General features: G+C 45.5%; 1 protein-coding gene across 7 annotated transcripts in view; it reads right to left on the reverse strand.

The window, feature by feature from the left end:
• The window catches only part of SUSD2 (sushi domain containing 2), a 384956-nt gene that overhangs the window by 212653 nt on the left and 150165 nt on the right, over positions 1-22138 (reverse strand). For all 7 annotated transcript variants that reach the window (XM_063964306.1, XM_063964301.1, XM_063964300.1 and 4 more), the window contains 2 exons: positions 19380-19628; positions 1822-2088 (listed from right to left, as the gene is read on the reverse strand). In XM_063964306.1, coding sequence (XP_063820376.1) covers positions 1822-2088; positions 19380-19628 — 516 coding nt within the window. The remainder of the gene's footprint in view (positions 1-1821; positions 2089-19379; positions 19629-22138) is intronic.

Genomic DNA, 22138 nt, shown 5'->3' on the forward strand with positions numbered 1-22138 from the left:
AAGTACAAACCAATCAGCTTCTAAATGTCATGTTACAGGCTGTGTTTGAAAAATGACAGTAACTGATTGATAGGTTGGCACTTTATCTCTCTCCAACCGTTGATAAAAAAAACCTGTAAGGCTATTTGGTTCTGTGGCAGGTGCTCTGGGTCTCAGAAGTCCCCCAAACTCCCCTCATTACCTTAAAAAAAAACACAACACTGTGACTTTACTTTGTAGACCATTTGTGAAAGCTTCTCATGACTTGGAAGAGATCATAGTGCATTTTTTGCCTTATATATACCCAGGAACCCTTTGGCTAGGCAGTCATCAGGTTTTCTCTGCTGCGGAGGTGACCAGTGACATTAGATTACTAGCAATCCAACATAACAGTGAACTAAAGTTGATGTCAGTAAAACGAGTCCAGGTCAGTAACATAACAGAAATATAATTGAAATACAATATAAAATCCAGAGACAACAGGAATAAGAAAAAAAAGATGTCACCACAGGCAGTAGACAGGGATGGTCAAAGTTTAGGCAGAGACTCCTCCCTAGTCCGAGACAAAAAATAGTTACAACTCTGGTGCAAACAGCATGCCAGGAATATTATAATAAGTACAGAATACCAAGAAACCCACTGTCCAATGCCAATAACCAAGCTGGCCACTGAGAAGAGAATTACACAACATAAATGTCCAAGTAGATAAACAGCAGTCATGTGAGAGTGACAGCTTACACACACAGTGGTTTGTTAGTGTCTCAAGCAAAACTACAGTAAAAGTCACTTTTGCACAGTACAGGTCAGTCAGTTACAGAGATAATTGTCTGTATGTTAAAGAAACTTAATTGTTCCCATCATTGTAGCCAGATTTTCCTCAGCTCAACATTTTATTTTATTTAGCCTCTACAAGTATGGGGTGAATTTTATTGCCTGAGGACATTTCAGGTCATAAGAGTATCCATTGTTTCATTTAACAATTATTGGAACTGTACATATGCTATAACATAGGTCTTCAGTGAACCCTTCAAGTGGCTTCCGCACATAGTGGGGTTGATTCTGACTTGGGAGCAACGCAAAAATAAAAAAAGGTGTAACTTTGCAGCTGGACAAAACATTTGCAATGCAGTGGATGCAAATAAATCTATTTTCCATGCAGTGTAAATACTGTCTGTTTTTGCATGTAGCCCACATGTATTGGACAGCTTTATTTTTACTCTGCAATTTAGACTTGAGCTAGAACATACCCCTGCCAGATGTAAATCCCTCTGCACATTTTACATCTGCCCCACCTGCAGTGCAACATGGTTTTGACAAAGTGCAAAGTAACTTGATTTACTTGCTTTGCTCCCAATTCAGTATCAACCCTTGCATTCTTCTGTGTTAACAACTGACCACTCTCTGTAAGTGAACCTGGTTTTACACAGCAACTGAATCTTTAATTCAAGAGTATACGTAGGAAATAAATACATCACACAAACTCCACACATGCAGAACGCAGCTGACATTGTAGATTCCATGCCTATGGTGATGGGAGGGGGATGGGGTGGGGGGACTGTTTAAAATCTTCTCATTTATTATAGTTGGCTGGACACAACAATACTTTGCAATTGCAGAAAGAGTGATAATTTGCTGCTTTCATTTCCCCAGACTGTACCATTAAGAAGATAATTTGTAGAAACATTAAGGGATCTAAATTTGTAATGGAGTTTATTTATCTGTGACTATCTACAAAATGCTAATCTGAGCAAATGATGTGATAAACTTGATTAAAACCTAACTTGTTCTTCAGTTTAGTCATATAGGAGTGTTGGTTGTAAAGACAGTAAGTGACTTAGTTACCTGGTTGAAGATGGTCTACCAGCATTATGTGATTTCCATGTGCGATCTTGGTGCAATTGCCGATTGTTAGACTTCTTGTGGTTAAGACATCAAATCTGCAGAATTTATAGTCGCCACACAAGGCTACTGTCTGCTCAAACAATGCATCACTTGGATCCTCCTTCACAGAAAATGTGGGGATGAAATCAGGGTCATGCTTCAGTCTATAGTTGTCAATGAGGTCCTTAGAGTCATACAGAAAAAGTGAAGTCTCATTGGTCACTGCCCCTGGAGGAAAGAAATGTAACATACTGTAGGTGAAACATTTATTATCCAAGAGAAGGATTATGGAGCATAAAACCGCCTGTATAGCAAAATGTGATTTAGCATAATGTACTAGCAGTAAGGCTATTATATATTTTTGGATATTTGTGCCTTATCAGTCTGTACCGTGCACCGCAATGCTCAGTCTGTGCATCCAAAGCGCAGCTTCATTGCAGTTCAAATTTAAAACTGCATATGATGCACGGCTGACGGCGTCCTCATTGAGTACAGCAAACAGACTTGGCTCTTTACCGTTAATTTAAACATTTCCAGCTTTCCCCCAGTACACTGCACGTTTGTCCATCATATATACAGTATGACACTTGTTATTTGGCAAGGAGTTAATGCGACAAGGAAGGTTATTGCCGCCTCTATCTCAGTTTTTGATTGAATTTAATCATGTTAAAACATTGGTATACACATATAAACCCTGCTGTCTATTGCATTTTCTGTAGGTAGTGCTGCAAACATTCGCAAAGTAGTGGGCAATTTTTCTGGAGCAACATTGACAGAAAACTATGGTTTTGTATTGTTGGGTTGTAGGTCTGTGAGTGCTGCTTTACGCCCTTTTGGGGCGTACTCCTTTGCAGATCGTTACAAGAAATGTTGTAAGGATCAGGCTTATCTGCTGACTGTGGGCAGCAGCTCACCCATGTACAGTGCACTCAGCCTACGCGATGAAAGATGGGAAGGTCTTACCATGCTTCTATTACATTTGTACTGCGCATGCTCACAAACAATGTGTGCGCAATGTCTATATGCAGATTTGGATACATCTGACACTTGCAACTCCACCCGCGTAGGGAGGTGGGAGAGCGGAGGAAAGACCTGGGTAAGCACAGGCAAATTACAGTATGAAGTGTTAACATAAATATGACTGAGCTGCTCCTGGACAAGTCGCTTATAGGCCTGTCAGGAGCCATTTATGCTGTAGATGCATAAGGTATGGTACAATGATCAATGCGCATACTCCATATTGGTTCCTACAGGGAGGCTTCATTCCCTAACCAAGATGGCCACTGAACCTACAAATGCACATGCGCAGCACCATCTTTTCAGTGAAAAGACAGTCGTTTCCATTTAGCTCTGGGAAGATCATGGTAGTGTACCGCTACAGAGACTGGCACCACTTGCATTTGCAAAGCAACCTGCACCCAAATGGTCACTGGATGGTCAGTTGTATGGCACACCACTCCGCTCCACATGAAATATGGACATCTTTTACTTAGGGCAGCTACACATTAGGACGACGGGCAATTGGGCCGATGGTCAGGACGATTTCTCTTCATACCGGACCATGCCAGATTGCCCATACACTCTGCTGGGGTAATGAATGATGGAATTATATCTCGTTCCGTCCTTCATTACACTGCACAATATCACCTGATTGGCAGTGCAGCATGACCGACCAGAAAATGTTGCATGCAACCCACGGGAACGCGCAATCAGGCATACACACTAGACGATATACACGATTTGTCGTTCCAATATGACAAATCATGTCAATATTGTCTAGTGATGAGCGGGTTCGGTTTCTCGGAAACCGAACCCCCCCCCGAACTTCACCCTTTTTACACGGATACGAGCCATACTCGGATTCTCCCGTATGGCTCGGGTAACCCGAGCGCGCCCGAACGTCATCATCCCGCTGTCGGATTCTCGCGAGATTCGGATTCTATATAAGCAGCCGCGCGTCGCCGCCATTATCACTCGTGCATTGGAAATGTTAGGGAGAGGACGTGGCTGGCGTCCTCTCCGTTATTGTTGAACTTGATTGTGCTGTGCACTATTGCTTAATTGTGCGGAGGGCTGGGGAGCAGCTGTATATAGGAGGAGTACAGTGCAGAGTTTTGCTGATCAGTGACCACTAATTATCCGTTCTCTGCCTGAAAAAAACGCTCCATATCTGTGCTCAGTGTGCTGCATATATCTGTGCTCACACTGCTTAATTGTGGGGACTGGGGAGCAGCTGTATTATAAAGCAGGAGTACAGTGCAGAGTTTTGCTGACAGTGACCACCAGTATACGTTGTCTGCCTGAAAAACACTCCATATATGTGCTCAGTGTGCTGCTTTATTGTGGGGACTGGGGACCACCAGTATAATATTATATAGGAGGAGTACAGTGCAGAGTTTTGCTGACCAGTGATCACCAGTATATAATATATAGCATTACGGTAAAGTAGGCCACTGCTGTACCTACCTCTGTGTCGTCATTCATTAAGTATACTATCCATCTACATTCTATACCTGTGGTGCATTTTAGTTTTGCAGTTTGCTGACACAGTGACCACCAGTATACTATATATAGCAGTCCGGAAGGCCACTGCTGTACCTACCTCTGTGTCGTCATTCATTAAGTATACTATCCATCTACATTCTATACCTGTGGTGCATTTTAGTTTTGCAGTTTGCTGACACAGTGACTACCAGTATACTATATATAGCAGTACGGTACAGAAGGCCACTGCTGTACCTACCTCTGTGTCGTCATTCATTAAGTATACTATCCATCTACATTCTATACCTGTGGTGCATTTTAGTTTTGCAGTTTGCTGACACAGTGACCACCAGTATACTATATATAGCAGTACGGAAGGCCACTGCTGTACCTACCTCTGTGTCGTCATTCATTAAGTATACTATTCATCTACATTCTATACCTGTGGTGCATTTTAGTTTTGCAGTTTGCTGACACAGTGACCACCAGTATACTATATATAGCAGTACGGAAGGCCACTGCTGTACCTACCTCTGTGTCGTCATTCATTAAGTATACTATCCATCTACATTCTATACCTGTGGTGCATTTTAGTTTTGCAGTTTGCTGACACAGTGACCACCAGTATACTATATATAGCAGTACGGTAGGCCACTGCTGTACCTACCTCTGTGTCGTCATTCATTAAGTATACTATCCATCTACATTCTATACCTGTGGTGTATTTTAGTTTTGCAGTTTGCTGACACAGTGACCACCAGTATACTATATATAGCAGTACGGAAGGCCACTGCTGTACCTACCTCTGTGTCGTCATTCATTAAGTATACTATCCATCTACATTCTAAACCTGTGGTGCATTTTAGTTTTGCAGTTTGCTGACACAGTGACCACCAGTATACTATATATAGCAGTACGGAAGGCCACTGCTGTACCTACCTCTGTGTCGTCATTCATTAAGTATACTATCCATCTACATTCTATACCTGTGGTGCATTTTAGTTTTGCAGTTTGCTGACACAGTGACCACCAGTATACTATATATAGCAGTACGGAAGGCCACTGCTGTACCTACCTCTGTGTCGTCATTCATTAAATATACTATCCATCTACATTCTATACCTGTGGTGCATTTTTGTTTTGCAGTTTGCTGACACAGTGACCACCAGTATACTATATATAGCAGTACGGTACGGAAGGCCACTGCTGTACCTACCTCTGTGTCGTCATTCATTAAGTATACTATCCATCTACATTCTATACCTGTGGTGCATTTTAGTTTTGCAGTTTGCCGACACAGTGACAACCAGTATACTATATATAGCAGTACGGTATGGAAGGCCACTGCTGTACCTACCTCTGTGTCGCCATTCATTAAGTATGCTATCCATCTACATTCTATACCTGTGGTGCATTTTAGTTTTGCAGTTTGCTGACACAGTGACCACCAGTATACTATATATAGCAGTACGGAAGGCCACTGCTGTACCTACCTCTGTGTCGTCAAGTATACTATCCATCCATACCTGTGGTGCATTTCAGTTGTGCGCAGTAAATATAGTAGTAGGCCATTGCTATTGATACTGGCATAAAATTCCACACATTAAAAAATGGAGAACAAAAATGTGGAGGTTAAAATAGGGAAAGATCAAGATCCACTTCCACCTCGCGCTGAAGCTGTTGCCACTAGTCATGGCCGAGACGATGAAATGCCATCAACGTCGTCTGCCAAGGCCGATGCCCAATGTCATAGTAGAGAGCATGTAAAATCCAAAAAACAAAAGTTCAGTAAAATGACCCAAAAATCAAAATTAAAAGCGTCTGAGGAGAAGCGTAAACTTGCCAATATGCCATTTACGAAACGGAGTGGCAAGGAATGGCTGAGGCCCTGGCCTGTGTTCATGGCTAGTGGTTCAGCTTCACATGAGGATGGAAGCACTCATCCTCTCGCTAGAAAAATGAAAAGACTTAAGATGGCAAAAGCACAGCAAAGAACTGTGCGTTCTTCTAAATCACAAATCCCCAAGGAGAGTCCAATTGTGTCGGTTGCGATGCCTGACCTTCCCAACACTGGACGGGAAGAGCTTGCGCCTTCCACCATTTGCACGCCCCCTGCAAGTGCTGGAAGGAACACCCGCAGTCCAGTTCCTGATAGTCAAATTGAAGATGTCACTGTTGAAGTACACCAGGATGAGGATATGGGTGTTGCTGGCGCTGGGGAGGAAATTGACAAGGAGGGTCCTGATGGTGAGGTGGTTTGTTTAAGTCAGGCACCCGGGGAGACACCTGTTGTCCGTGGGACGAATATGGCCATTGACATGCCTGGTCAAAATACAAAAAAAATCAGCTCTTCGGTGTGGAATTATTTCAACACAAATGCGGACAACAGGTGTCAAGCCATGTGTTGCCTTTGTCAAGCTGTAATAAGTAGGGGTAAGGACGTTAACCACCTAGGAACATCCTCCCTTATACGTCACCTGCAGCGCATTCATCATAAGTCAGTGACAAGTTCAAAAACTTTGGGTGACAGCGGAAGCAGTCCACTGACCACTAAATCCCTTCCTCTTGTAACCAAGCTCCTGCAAACCACACCACCAACTCCCTCAGTGTCAATTTCCTCCTTACCCAGGAAAGCCAATAGTCCTGCAGGCCATGTCACAGGCAAGTCTGACGTGTCCTCTCCTGCCTGGGATTCCTCCGATGCATACTTGAGTGTAACGCCTACTGCTGCTGGCGCTGCTGTTGTAGCTGCTGGGAGTCGATCGTCATCCCAGAGGGGAAGTCGGCAGACCACTTGTACTACTTCCAGTAAGCAATTGACTGTCCAACAGTCCTTTGCGAGGAAGATGAAATATCACAGCAGTCATCCTGCTGCAAAGCAGATAACTCAGGCCTTGGCAGCCTGGGCGGTGAGAAACGTGGTTCCGGTATCCACCGTTAATTCAGAGCCAACTAGAGACTTGATTGAGGTACTGTGTCCCCGGTACCAAATACCATCTAGGTTCCATTTCTCTAGGCAGGCGATACCGAAAATGTACACAGACCTCAGAAAAAGACTCACCAGTGTCCTAAAAAATGCAGTTGTACCCAATGTCCACTTAACCACGGACATGTGGACAAGTGGAGCAGGGCAGACTCAGGACTATATGACTGTGACAGCCCACTGGGTAGATGTATTGCCTCCCGCAGCAAGAACAGCAGCGGCGGCACCAGTAGCAGCATCTCGCAAACGCCAACTCGTTCCTAGGCAGGCTACGCTTTGTATCACCGCTTTCCAGAATAGGCACACAGCTGACAACCTCTTACGGCAACTGAGGAAGATCATCGCAGAATGGCTTACCCCAATTGGACTCTCCTGGGGATTTGTGACATCGGACAACGCCAGCAATATTGTGCGTGCATTACATCTGGGCAAATTCCAGCACGTCCCATGTTTTGCACATACATTGAATTTGGTGGTGCAGAATTATTTAAAAAACGACAGGGGCGTGCAAGAGATGCTGTCGGTGGCCCGAAGAATTGCGGTCCACTTTCGGCATTCAGCCGCCGCGTACAGAAGACTGGAGCACCACCAAACATTCCTGAACCTGCCCTGCCATCATCTGAAGCAAGAGGTGGTAACGAGGTGGAATTCAACCCTCTATATGCTTCAGAGGATGGAGGAGCAGCAAAAGGCCATTCAAGCCTATACATTTGCCCACGATATAGGCAAAGGAGGGGGAATGCACCTGACTCAAGCGCAGTGGAGAATGATTTCAATGTTGTGCAAGGTTCTGCAACCCTTTGAACTTGCCACACGTGAAGTCAGTTCAGACACTACCAGCCTGAGTCAGGTCATTCCCCTCATCAGGCTTTTGCAGAAGAAGCTGGAGACATTGAAGGAGGAGCTAAAACAGAGTGATTCCGCTAGGCATGTGGGACTTGTGGATGGAGCCCTTAATTCGCTTAACCAGGATTCACGGGTGGTCAATCTGTTGAAATCAGAGCACTACATTTTGGCCACCGTGCTCGATCCTAGATTTAAAACCTACGTTGTATCTCTCTTTCCGGCAGACACAAGTCTGCAGAGGTTCAAAGACCTGCTGGTGAGAAAATTGTCAAGTCAAGCGGAACGTGACTCGTCAACATCTCCTCCTTCACATTCTCCCGCAACTGGGGGTGCGAGGAAAAGGCTAAGAATTCCGAGCCCACCCGCTGGCAGTGATGCAGGGCAGTCTGGAGCGAGTGCTGACATCTGGTCCGGACTGAAGGACCTGCCAACGATTACTGACATGTAGTCTACTGTCACTGCATATGATTCTCTCACCATTGAAAGAATGGTGGAGGATTATATGAGTGACCGCATCCAAGTAGGCACGTCAGACAGTCCGTACGTATACTGGCAGGAAAAAGAGGCAATTTGGAGGCCCTTGCACAAACTGGCTTTATTCTACCTAAGTTGCCCTCCCTCCAGTGTGTACTCCGAAAGAGTGTTTAGTGCAGCCGCTCACCTTGTCAGCAATCGGCGTACGAGGTTATTTCCAGAAAATGTGGAGAAGATGATGTTCATCAAAATGAATTATAATCAATTCCTCCGTGGAGACATTCATCAGCAGCAATTGCCTCCACAAAGTACACAGGGACCTGAGATGGTGGATTCCAGTGGGGACGAATTCATAATCTGTGAGGAGGGGGATGTACACAGTGAAAGGGGTGAGGAATCGGAGGATGATGATGAGGTGGACATCTTGCCTCTGTAGAGCCAGTTTGTGCAAGGAGAGATTGATTGCTTCTTTTTTTGGTGGGGGCCCAAACTAACCAGATATTTCAATCACAGTCGTGTGGCAGACCCTATCGCTGAAATGATGGGTTCGTTAAAGTGTGCATGTCCTGTTTATACAACATAAGGGTGGGTGGGAGGGCCCAAGGACAATTCCATCTTGCACCTCTTTTTTCTTTAATTTTTCTTTGCATCATGTGCTGTTTGGGGACAATTTTTTTGAAGTGCCATCCTGCCTGACACTGCAGTGCCACTCCTAGATGGGCCAGGTGTTTGTGTCGGCCACTTGTGTCGCTTAGCTTAGTCACACAGCGACCTTGGTGCGCCTCTTTTTTTCTTTGCATCATGTGCTGTTTGGGGACAATTTTTTTGAAGTGCCATCCTGCCTGACACTGCAGTGCCACTCCTAGATGGGCCAGGTGTTTGTGTCGGCCACTTGTGTCGCTTAGCTTAGCCATCCAGCGACCTCGGTGCAAATTTTAGGACTAAAAATAATATTGTGAGGTGTGAGGTGTTCAGAATAGACTGGAAATGAGTGGAAATTATGGTTATTGAGGTTAATAAAACTATGGGATCAAAATGACCCCCAAATTCTATGATTTAAACTGTTTTTTAGTTTTTTTTGTAAAAAACACCCGAATCCAAAACACACCCGAATCCGACAAAAAAATTTCGGTGAGGTTTTGCCAAAACGCGTCCGAATCCAAAACACGGCCGCGGAACCGAATCCAAAACCAAAACACAAAACCCGAAAAATGTCCGGTGCACATCACTAATATTGTCCTAGTGTGTACCCAGCCTTCACTCCAGGGAGATCATACCAGTTTAGCATTACAGAGCTTGCATTTGCACCGCTACCAGCTACAGTCACGGATGGTCAGCTTTACTACATCTACCTTCAATAACCCACTCCACTTGTTAAGAACAAGGTATTGTAGGTCTGCTTTGCATGTGTCGTACGTTCTGAGCAAAAAATAAATGTTTCTAAGTGAACACATCTTACATCTGTGTGTCATTTTCCTTGAGCCCAATTAAGAATTGATTGGGTCTTGTGTGGGAAAAGTAGGGAAGTGATGTAACAAAAGGGAAAGAATGAGGAGAAGAACAATCATACAGAGTTGTTCTCTTACATCCTTGCTGCAGTCACGTTAAAGAGCCCTTCTAGTTGTGCCTAGCAGTGAGCAGGTTTACTAACGCTGGGTGTCTTTTTGTGCATTTTTTCCTTGAAAATTCATCTTACTTGAATCACTATGCGAATAAGACGCACAAGCAGACTCTGCTGATTGAAAATAGGATTTTGGTTACCTACCGGTAAATCCTTTTCTTGTAGTCCATAGAGGATGCTGGGGTCCACATTAGTACCATGGGGTATAGACGGGTCCACCAGGAGCCATTAGCACTTTAAGAGTTTGAGTGTGTGGGCTGGCTCCTCCCTCTATGCCCCTCCCACCAGACTCAGTCTAGAAACTGTGCCCGAGGAGACGACATACTTCGAGAGAAGGATTACACACAGATAGTGGTGAGATTCATACCAGCTCACACATACAAGGCACGCCAAGCCAACGTAGCTTGAACATTCAGCAATTGCTGAAACATTACTTACCAAGTAACAATGCAATACTCAACTAAAACGAAGTTGTACTCAACCAAATAACATTTGCAGGAGAACGAAGCGCTAGGTGGGCGCCCAGCATCCTCTACAGACTACGAGAAAAGGATTTACCGGTAGGTAACCAAAATCCTATTTTCTCTTACGTCCTAGAGCAGGCATGTCCAACCTGCGGCCCTCCAGCTGTTGAGAAACTACACATCCCAGCATGCCCTGACACAGCTTTAGCATTCTCTGACAGCAAAACAGTGTCAGGGCATGCTGGGATATGTAGTTTCACAACAGCTGGAGGGCCGCAGGTTGGACATGCCTGTCCTAGAGGATGCTGGGGTCCACATTGGTAACATGGGGATGTACCAAAGCTCCCAGAACGGGAGGGAGAGCGCGGAGGCTCCTGCAGAACTGATTGACTGAACTTCAGATCATCAGAAGCCAAAGTATCGAACTTGTAAAACTTTGCAAACGTGTTCGACCCAGACCAAGTTGCAGCTCGGCAAAGTTGCACTGCCAAGACACCCCGGGCAGCCGCCCAGGAAGAACCCACCTTACGAGTAGAGTGGGCCTTAACAGATTTTGAACACGGCAGCCCTGCCGTAGAATAAGCGTGCTGGATAGTGAACCTAATCCAGCGAGAAATAGTCTGCTTAGAAGCAAGACACACAATTTTCTTGGGATCATAGAGGACAAACAGAGAGGCAGACTTTCTGTGACGAGAAGTTCTCTTCACATATATCTTCAAAGGCCTTAAGACATCCAAGGACTTTGATGTAATTGAGGAGTCAGTAGCCACTGGCACCACAATAGGTTGGTTTATTTGAAATGCCGACACAACCTTCAGAAGAAACTCCTGATGAGTCCGGAGCTCAGCTCTATCTTCGTGGAAGATCAAGTAAGGGCTTTTACAGGATAAAGCCCCCAGCTCGGACACACATCTAGCAGAAGCCAAGGCCAACAAAGTGACCGCCTTCCATGTAAGAAATTTGACCTCTACCTCCTGTAGAGGTACAAACCAATCCGACTGGAGGAACTGCAACACCACGTTAAGGTCCCAAGGCGCCGTAGGCGGTACAAAGGGAGGTTGGATATGCAGAACTCCCTTCAAAAAGGTCTGAACCTCAGGGAGGGCAGCCAATTGTTTCTGAAAGAAAATGGATAGGGCTGAAATCTGGACCTTCAAAGAACCCAAACTCAGGCCCATATACACTCCTGCTTGCAGGAAGAGGAGGTAACGTCCCAGTTGAAACTCCACCGTAGGACTTCTTGGACTCACACCAAGAGACATATTTCTTCCAAATACAATGGTAATGTTTAGACGTTACACCTTTCCTTGCCTGTATGAGGGTAGGAATAACCTTCTTCAGAATGCCCTTCCGAGCAAGAATCAGGCACTCAACTTCCATGCCGTCAAACATAGCTGCGGTAAGTCTTGATAGGCGAACGGTCCCTGCTGCAGCAGGTCCTTCCGAAGAGGAAGAGGCCTCGACTCTTCTTGCAGTAGATCCAGAAGGTCCGCATACCAAGCCCTTCTTGGCCAGTCTGGGGCAATGAGGATCGCTTGAACCCTTGTTCTCCTTATGAGCTTAAGGATTCTTGGGATGAGTGGGAGTGGTGGAAACACGTACACTGACTGGAACACCCACGGAGACACCAGGGCATCCACTGCCACTGCCTGTGGGTCCCTCGACCTGGAACAATAATGTCGAAGCTTCTTGTTGAGAAGAGAGGCCATCATGTCTATTTGGGGTAGACCCCAAAGATCTGTTATTTCCTTGAACACCTCCGGATGGAGTCCCCACTATCCTGGATGGAAATCGTGTCTGCTGAGGAAGTCTGCTTCCCAGTTGTCTACTCCCGGAATGAAGATGGCTGACAGCGCTAACGCGTGGGTTTCTGTCCAGAGGAGTATTCCTGTGACCTCTGACATTGCCGCTCTGCTCTTCATTCCGCCCTGTTGGTTTATGTAAGCCACTGTTGTTACGTTGTCCGACTGCACTTGGATGGCCCGATTTCTCAGAAGAGGGGCCGCCTGAAGAAGACCGTTGTAGACGGCTTAGTTCCAGGATGTTGATGGGCAGGCCGGCTTCCAGGCTTGACCACCGTCCCTGGAAGGTTACTCCTTGAGTGACTGCTCCCCAGCCCCGGAGGCTCGCATCCGTTGTTAGCAGGACCCAGTCCTGAATTCCGAACCTGCGGCCTTCTAGGAGGTGAGGCAATTGGAGCCACCAGAGAAGTGAGATCCTTGCCCTTGGCGACAGACTAATTCTCTGATGCATGTGGAGGTGAGAACCTGACCACTCGTCCAGGAGATCCAGTTGGAAGGTCCGAGCATGGAACCTCCCGTACTGGAGAGCCTCGTAAGAGGCCACCATCTTTCCCAATAGGCGAATGCATTGATGAACCGGCACCCGGGGTGGCTTCAAGACATCTCGGACCATGGATTGGATCACCAACGCCTTGTCCCGCGGAAGAAACACCCGTTGCACTTCCGTATCCAGGATCATTCCCAGAAATGACAATCTCTGGGTTGGTTCCATATGTGACTTTGGAATACTCAGAATACAACCGTGACTCTGGAGCAGTCGTGTCGTCAGAACAATGGACTGCAGCAGCTTCTCCTTCGACGATGCCTTTATCAGGAGGTCGTCCAGATAAGGAATGATGTTCACACCCTGCTTGCGAAGTAGAACCATCATTTCCGCCATCACCTTGGTAAACAGCCTTGGTGCTGTGGAGAGGCCGAATGGCAGGGTCTGGAACTGAAAATGACAGTCAAGCAATGTGAAGCGGAGATAAGCCTGATGCGGCAGCCAGATCGGAATGTGGAGGTACGCATCCTTGATATCCAGGGATACCAGGAATTCCCCTTCTTCCAGACCTGATATCACCACCCTGAGAGACTCCATCTTGATCTTGAACTACTTTAGAAAGGGGTTCAGTGATTTTAGGTTCAGAATGGGCCTGACCGAACCATCCGGTTTTGGTGCCACGAAAAGGTTCGAAAAGTAACCATTGTTCAGCATGTGAGGTGGTACTGGCACAATGACCTGTGCCTCTACCAGCTTTTGGACAGCGTCTTGTAGTACATTGCTGTCCTCCAACAAAGTTGGCAAGCCTGCCTTGAAAAAGCGATGAGGACGGAAACTTTGAAATTCCAGCCTGTATCCCTGAGACACAACATCTACCAGGGATCCAGGCCGGACGATACCCAGACATGACTGAAGTGTCTTAGTCTCACTCCCACTGGCCCCACCATCATGCGGAGGACTTTGGCGTACCCAAAGCAGGCTTTTGTTCCTGGGAACCTGTAGCGGCAGGTTTCTTGGACTTAACCCAACCTCCCCTAAAGAAGGTATTGGAAGTTCTGGCCTTTCTAGGCTTGTTTGGCCGAAAGGACTGCGTTGCAGATGAAGAGAAAGATTTCTTCGGAGCAGGTGCTACTGAGGGAAGAAACGGAGACTTACCCGCTGTAGCGGTGGATATCCACGCATCTAGAGCTTCCCCAATGAGAGCCTGACATGTATAGGGTAGGGACTCCACACTTCTTCTGGATTCCATGTCGGCCGACCACTGGCGCAGCCATAGTCCCCAACGAGCTGAAACAGACATGGAAGATATTCCCGCAGCCATGGAACCCAGACCTTTCATGGATTCTACCATAAAACCTGCAGAATCATGTATGTTGCATAAATACAATGCAACGTCATCCCTATCCATCGTATCCAAATCCTCAAGTAAGGTAGCTGACCAATTTACTATTGCCTTTGCAATCCATGCAGTAGCAATAGTGGGACGTAATATGGCCCGTGAAGCAGTATACATTGATTTAAGCGTGTTATCAATTTTCCTATCAGCCGACTCCTTTAAGGCGGTAGATCCTGGAACAGGTAAAACCACCTTGTTTGAGAGTCTGGACACAGAGGCGTCAACAATCGGCGGGTTTTCCCATTTTTTCCTATCCTCCTCAGGGAAAGGAAATGCCACCTGGACCCTTTTAGGGATCAGGAATTTTTTCTCAGGGTTTACCCATGCTTTTTCAAATATAGCATTCAATTCCTTTGACGCAGGGAAGGTTAGCGAGGCTTTTTTATTTTCAGTGAAAAAAGCCTCCTCAGCCTGCTCAGGTGTGGTATCATTAACATTTAACACATCCCTGATAGCCTCTATCAACAATTGCACCCCCTTTGCAAGAGATGCGGACCCCCGCAACACATCCCCATCACCATCTGTAGTGTCAGAATCGGTATCCGTGTCGTCTTGTGTGACAGGCACAAGTGCACGTTTGTGGGGGTATATAACGGGGCGTCCTGAGGTACCAGAACCAGCCCATACTGCTATAGAGCTCTGTAATACCTGGGTTGCAGATTCATTACTTGCAACCCTGTCAGAAATCTGAGAAATCCAAGATTTGATAGAGGAAAACCACTCTGTCCCTTGTTGGTATCTGTACTAAACCAGTGCTATCCTGATTACATGGAATGGGATCATCCTGGGAGGATAAATCCTTTGCAGCATATGACACAGTGTCCCTGGACATAGCTAAAGGAGACCATTAAACACCACACACACACACACACACACACACACACACACACGTGGGGGCAGACAGAGTTTACCCCCCAAGAATGGCAAGAGAGACACAGAGATCGGAGCCAACCCACACACAGCACTTTCAGCAAAGGGAGACCCCTTGTCAGCGCAGACTGTGTCCCTTAATAGGAGACACAGTCGGTTTACAGCCTCCCCTCCCCCTTCTACAGCACCCTGGTACCATGTACTGACAGTTGGAACTGACAGTTGGAGCTGCTGTGGAGGGACCTGTTCTTCCATCCAGCACTGTGCAGGCAGGAAAATGGCGCTGGAACGCTGCTGGGTCCGCTCTGAGGAGAAGCTCCGCCCCCTTAATGGTGCGGTCTTCCCGCTCTTCATAGATTATACTGGCCTGAGGTAAAACTTGCTGGCTGAGATCCGCGGACCCCGTCAGACTTGTGGACCAGTGTGGGGGTAAGCGCTGGCTCAGGGCGCCCCTCACAGTGCCGCACCATGTGCCTCTGAACCTTCACAGAAGCGCAGTTAATACTGCTCTCCCTCCCCGATGCTGCCATCTTCACACCGGCTCCCCGCTTGCTAGGGGGGTCGGTGTCTCAGTCACCACTCTTCAGCACTGTAAAGGGTTGGCGGCATACTGCTGGGGCGAGTGGTCCCCTGTGGCGGAGAACGATCCGACCCCTCTGGAGCTCAGTGTCCAGTCAGCGGAGACAGTGGCTCAGACCCCGCAGAGCAGACACTGCTCCCCCCCTTAGTCCCTCGTTGCAGGCAGGCTGTTGCCAACAGCCTCCTGTAAAAAAATAAACTCTAAAAATAACTTTAACCAGAAAAGCTCTGTAGAGCTCCCCTAGCTGTGACAGGCTCCTCCGGGCACATTTTCTAAACCGAGTCTGGTGGGAGGGGCACAGAGGAAGGAGCCAGCCCACACTCTCAAACTCTTAAAGTGACAATGGCTCCTGGTGGACCCATCTATACCCCATGGTACTAATGTGGACCCCAGCATCCTCTAGGACAGGCATGTCCAAACTGCGGCCCTCCAGCTGTTGTGAAACTACATATCCCAGCATACCCTGACACAGTTTTGCTGTCAGAGAATGCTAAAGTTGTGTCAGGGCATGCTTGGATGTGTAGTTTCTCAACAGCTGGAGGGCCGCAGTTTGGACATGCCTGCTCTAGGACGTAACAGAAATGATATCTGGAATGTCTATGTCCTGTGTACGACTGCGTCTGTGTCTGTGTCTGCATACGGAATGCTATGTTACAGTGTTCTCCTGGAAAACAGCTGCATTCCCACACAGAATATAATCATGCTGCATATCATTTTATTCAGTAAAGTTCTTGTGCGTTTTATTGCATGGCGATGCGAATAAGACGCGTTTTCTGCAAAAAAGGATGCCTGGCGGTAGCTGAACTACCCAGGAACTGCCTGCTCACTCATGCCAGGCAACTTGCGGTGCATGGCGTATTAAAGCTAGATGTATAAGGACACATCTGTATAGAAAGAAATAAAAGTATGTAATTTAAGAAACATAGGGGCTAATTCTGAACTAATTCTCTGCCTTTGCTCTTTTGTATAGATTGGATTACCTGTATACAGGGGTTCAGTATGGTATGCCGGCGGTCGGGCGGTCGGGCTCCCGGCGACCAGCATACCGGCGCCGGGAGCCCGGCCGCCGGCTTACCGACAGTGTGGCGAGCACAAATGAGCCCCTTGCGGGCTCGCTGCGCTCGCCACGCTACGAGCACGGCGCTATTTTATTCTCCCTCCAGGGGGGTCGTGGACCCCCACGAGGGAGAATAAGTGTCGGTATGCCGGCTGTCGGTATGCCGGCTGTCGGGATTCCGGCGCCGGTATACTGTGCGCCAGGATCCCGTCAGTCGGCATACTGAAGACCACCCGTATACAGTACTACTGTAGATCCCAGTTTATTAATTGATTGATTCCTTCCTCACTTCTACCATTTGCACTTGTGTGTGAACCTGATCCTACATTTTCTAGAATGAATGCACCAAGATAAGCAAACTCTATATTATTCTAATCCTGATTTATACCTTGCTGTATACACTTGCAGATTGATGACCAACATTTGAAACACTCAAATTTACTCCTAAACATTGTAACAATTCACATTGCCAGTCACCCTGCTCCCCAGTCTAGGAAATAGAAGACAAGAGCTACAGTATAGAAAAGAAACACAGAGGTAGAAGCAAAGAAAACTAAATATTTTAATGCTCGCCACAAAATTCAGTGGGTGCAGCCTTACATTCTGTACACTACTTGATGAATATGCAGTTCTGCCCAAATAACACAGCACAGTCCACAAATCGAAACAACAAAATGTGGGTCTACACAGTAGAATGAGAGGCACATTTTCACTATGGGCCTAATTCAGTAAGGATAGCTTTGGATCGCATGCTGGGAGCCGCCCATCGCAGGGCAAGGCCGACCAGCATGCTGCCAGCCGTCTCCCCCCTTCAACAAGCAGAAATTGCGATGGCATCGCAATTTCTGCTTGTTAGCAGAAACAGCGGAAGCCTCCTGCCGACTGCACCCGCAGCAGACCCACAGCCATCTTCCCGATTGCGGCGGCTGCGTGATGTCATGCAGCCACCACGATCACGCCCCCGACATGCCCCCATTCGCGCAGCACTGTCCCCATTCGTCCGGCTCCTCCCTGGAAATGGAGTGTTGCCCGCCCCCCGCCCGCCTCTGCCTGATTGACAGGCAATCGCATTTTCTACAGCCCCACCCCCCGCGCAGACAATGCTGGTGCTTGCGCCCGCATCTTTTTATAAAAAATTCCGGTTGGATCGTATACTATTTTCTCAATAATTCCGGTTGGATACTGCGATCCAACCTGAATTAGGCCCTACATCCCCTATCTCTGGTTCTTAAATGGCCTCCAATTTGTTACACATATCTTGCTTCAAGCAAATAAATGGGTGACCATGAGGGAGATTTAGCAAAGCCTAAAGAGAGAATAAGTGCCAACTAATCAGGCTGTGTTTGAAGATTGACAGTTGAGAGCTGATTGGTTGTTTCTCTCTCTCTCCAAGCTTTGTTAATTCTCCCCTAAGTACTTCCTGAGTTATATATCCATAAATAAAATGTCCTTATCATCCATATTGTCAAAGTCAAAAATATTACATAAAAAGAATATACAAACTACACACGTATGAGTCGCTATACTTGCAAATACGCGCAGCGAGCACAGCAATATATGGTAACACACGCATTTACACGGACATGCCACAGAGATGGATTCGACACTTATTTCATACAGTACATAACTATAATAATATCAAGCGCCAGACATCATGATGATTTAAAATTATATAATGAAGTAATGTCATGTATGTGTATTATTTGAACGAAGCAAGATAGACCTGTCATATTTACTATTAAAGCAACCAGATTAATGTGTAGATTCATTTGATACTTGTTATTAAGTTATAGGACATTGCAACAAATAATTATGATTAAATGTATAAAAGCTAAAATCACTTTTATTAGAACAATAGATATTCCAAACAGGTAGTGGACAGGAAGCTCAGGCCAGCCCTTTGGATGTCTTCAAGGCTGAACCTGATTAGCATATACAAAGAGACTAGTGACTCATCATGAATGAGTAAGTTCCCTCCCCCAAAAACTAGATAACACATTGCTGATCACACAGGAGCCCAGTTGCTGTTTGGTCTCAGAGTAAGATGGAGTGCAAGCATGATTTTACAGAGAGAGAGACATAAGCATAAAGGGAATGGTATTGTATTGCTGGCCTGTAACTGTATGTAACTGTAACTGTATGGAACTGTAACTGTATAACTGTATGTTTTAACTGCTTACTGTGTGAGTGTAACCATGTAACTATAGGTATACTGTACTTTGTAATATATTGAATCCATATCCTTTTTAAAACAAATATATACATCAATGAGCTTTGGAACTCAGATAATGTGTGGGTGTATTGTTTTCTCTTATGGGATGCAGTGTTTTGCGATGTACAGTGCACTTTTATCGTATATGGTAATAAGATGCGCCTGGCGTCTGCAGTATATATTAGAGTGGGCATTTTAAATATTTGTGAGAAAGCAATTTGGCATTCACAATATTGATTTACTTACAGTCTGCCCCAAACTGGAAAACCTGCTCTGAGCTGGCAGTAGGAGATAACACAGTTCCATTCCTCAGTGTGAGATCATCTGCAGGATCATTGTTCATGACTCCCAGAAGTCCTTGTGTGTTGTTCAGGAATTTATCAGGAAGAAGAATAGAGATACTCAGAAATCCTCCACTTGCTCTTACTTCCACCCCGGCTCCAGATGGGAACATCACAGTGACATTTGATTCAATCGCAGAAAATACAAAAACCCCTGAGAAAGTTGTACAAAACAAGAAATGAATGATTGTAATGAAAATTAAATGGTTTAAAGCTCTAGGCTGGGGGTCTGGCTTGTGTGCATTCTGCCATTAGCCTATAGGGTCTTGTTTATGTTTTTAATTGAGCTTATTTAAGGCTGCATGGGCCAAAAGCCACTTTTTGTTGGTGTCTTACCCTCCCTTCTACATTGTTTATTTTAATGTAGTTTGGTTATTGCTAGTCATCAGTCTGGGTGCAGTACTTTGGTGTACTCGCCTTTATGACTGGTTTGTTGGCTGCACCACCCTAACAAGAGCAGCGTCATGATCCTACATGGTGGGTACTAAGGTTAGAAGGTACCGTGGATAACATTGTTGTGTTTGATTTGTATTTGTGCACATAGGGCAGTATCCGCCTACAATGCATGTTATTGTTAGCTTGTTGTGCATTGTTGGGTTGTTCTGATTCCGCATATCCTTTTTCTGCCAACATATCCATTTAGCTTCAGAAGAAGTTTAAATTAATGAATTTAAATAAATAGAAACAAATAGATAAAAACTGTTTTCTGTCAAATTCAAGTCTCCATCGTATTATTATTATTATCATTATCATTATTGCTATGCTTTGATGTTTATGTGGTATACACACATGCTATCTCCTCAGTCGATAGGTTTAATTATGTAATTATTGTGAAACAAGTTACAGTAGTTCTGGTTATCATGTACCAATACAGTATATATTTGAATAACATATAAAGCAAACATCAAAAAAAAAAACCTACAGTAATTACTATGTCAATTTATCTTCTAATTATTATTTTTAATAGAAATTGATGTTGTAGTAATAGTCCTTCAACAGCTTATTTTAAGGCATACACATTCTATTTATGCACTCTGATTGGTGCATACAAGCTACTCCCATCATTGTCACATGACGTTTAGGACATTTGATCACATTTGATTAGGACTAGCTAGGACATTTGATCACTGATAGATGTCGTCTTTGTTTTTTAAATAACAAATAATGTCTTAAGGTGTGTACTCACTGGCCAATATATCGGCTGTTCTGTTGAATGGCCGATACATAACGGGTCCATCGGCCAGTGTGTACAAGTAATTTGTCTGTGAACACCATCGTTTACAGACATATCGCGTCGGCAGTGCAGCACAACCAATGGCCAATATATCTACCGATGTCAGTCAGCCGGCGGTGACTGACAGCTGATCTGGGCGGGCATGTGTAAACGCCCGCCCAGTTCATGACGTCAGTCTTGACGGATTGGGCAGTGTGTATGCTCAACACACTGCCCGGTCCGTCCATAGATATACCTGCAGATAAATTGATCTGCAGATATATCTATAGGTGTGTACTCAACATAAGTCGTCACAGTAACTGTTACTACATAGATTATCATCTACTCTATTTAATTATTTATATAAATTGCACAAGTACTGTGTGTTTGATATTTATAATACTGTATACATTTTATAGGTATTTATGTATGTTTATCACCTTTCAACAACACCTGACCCCGCGTTCCATGCAATGCATATCCGGTGGACCAGGAGCATTCAAGCACCAATGTGTACAGATGTGTCCTCATACACTGAGCATGTTTGCGCTATAGGGTGTGTGATGCACGACACGACTGAGATTTGAGAGTAGTAGTGGAACTTATTTTTCATTTTTGCATTCTAGTTGCATTGAAGACAGAGCAAAAAGTTACTCACAGCGGGCAACTATTTTATTTCTGTGAATTAGAGGAGCTATCTGCAGCCATAGTAAAAAAAGGACACATCTGTACAGTACATGTTCATGGATGTACTGGATCTCCACATTCCCAATGTTTACCCATGCAGCCTCTCAGTGTCATTATTACATGTACTAAGCAGCTTGTTCAGTGACATACTGTAGCAACATCAGCAGTGCTCGTGTCCATTCAGGTTATCACAGAGGGATGTAGTTACGTAACCGGTGGTCAGGAGACCGCCGGTCACAATACCTCCCTCTACACCCCGCCCCCTCACAATCCCATGTTACCTACCAGCATGGGCAATAGGTAACAATAATAATAAGCAACAACTAAAAAGCTATATAAAAAAAATATAATAAAACAAGTGAATTGCCGGAGTGGATTCTGCGGCCCGTGCGGCTATTTGGTAAACTGAATGCACAATTACCAGCACTAGAATGGAGATACCGAATAGCAGGTAGGTATGACAGGTGATTCCTTTGGTCTCTGACTAGTTTGTTTCTGAATAAAAGCTTTATCAGAGTCCATTCAGAAGCTAAACTAGTCATAGACCAAAGGAATGAACTGTCACACCTGCTATTCAGTGTCTCCGTTCTAGTGCTGGCAATCCTGCATTTAGTCCACCAAACAACCCCACGACCTGCAGCATCGGCTCTGGCATTCACTTGTGAGCTCACATCGAACTGAGCATCCAGGGAAGCAGCATTAGGACAGCAGCAATTTCTATATAGAGATCTTCAGCAAAGGAGTACTTACAGGTGAAACTCAGA

This window comes from Pseudophryne corroboree, chromosome 1 (assembly GCF_028390025.1).
Source record: "Pseudophryne corroboree isolate aPseCor3 chromosome 1, aPseCor3.hap2, whole genome shotgun sequence".
In the NCBI taxonomy this organism is placed as follows: domain Eukaryota; kingdom Metazoa; phylum Chordata; class Amphibia; order Anura; family Myobatrachidae; genus Pseudophryne; species Pseudophryne corroboree.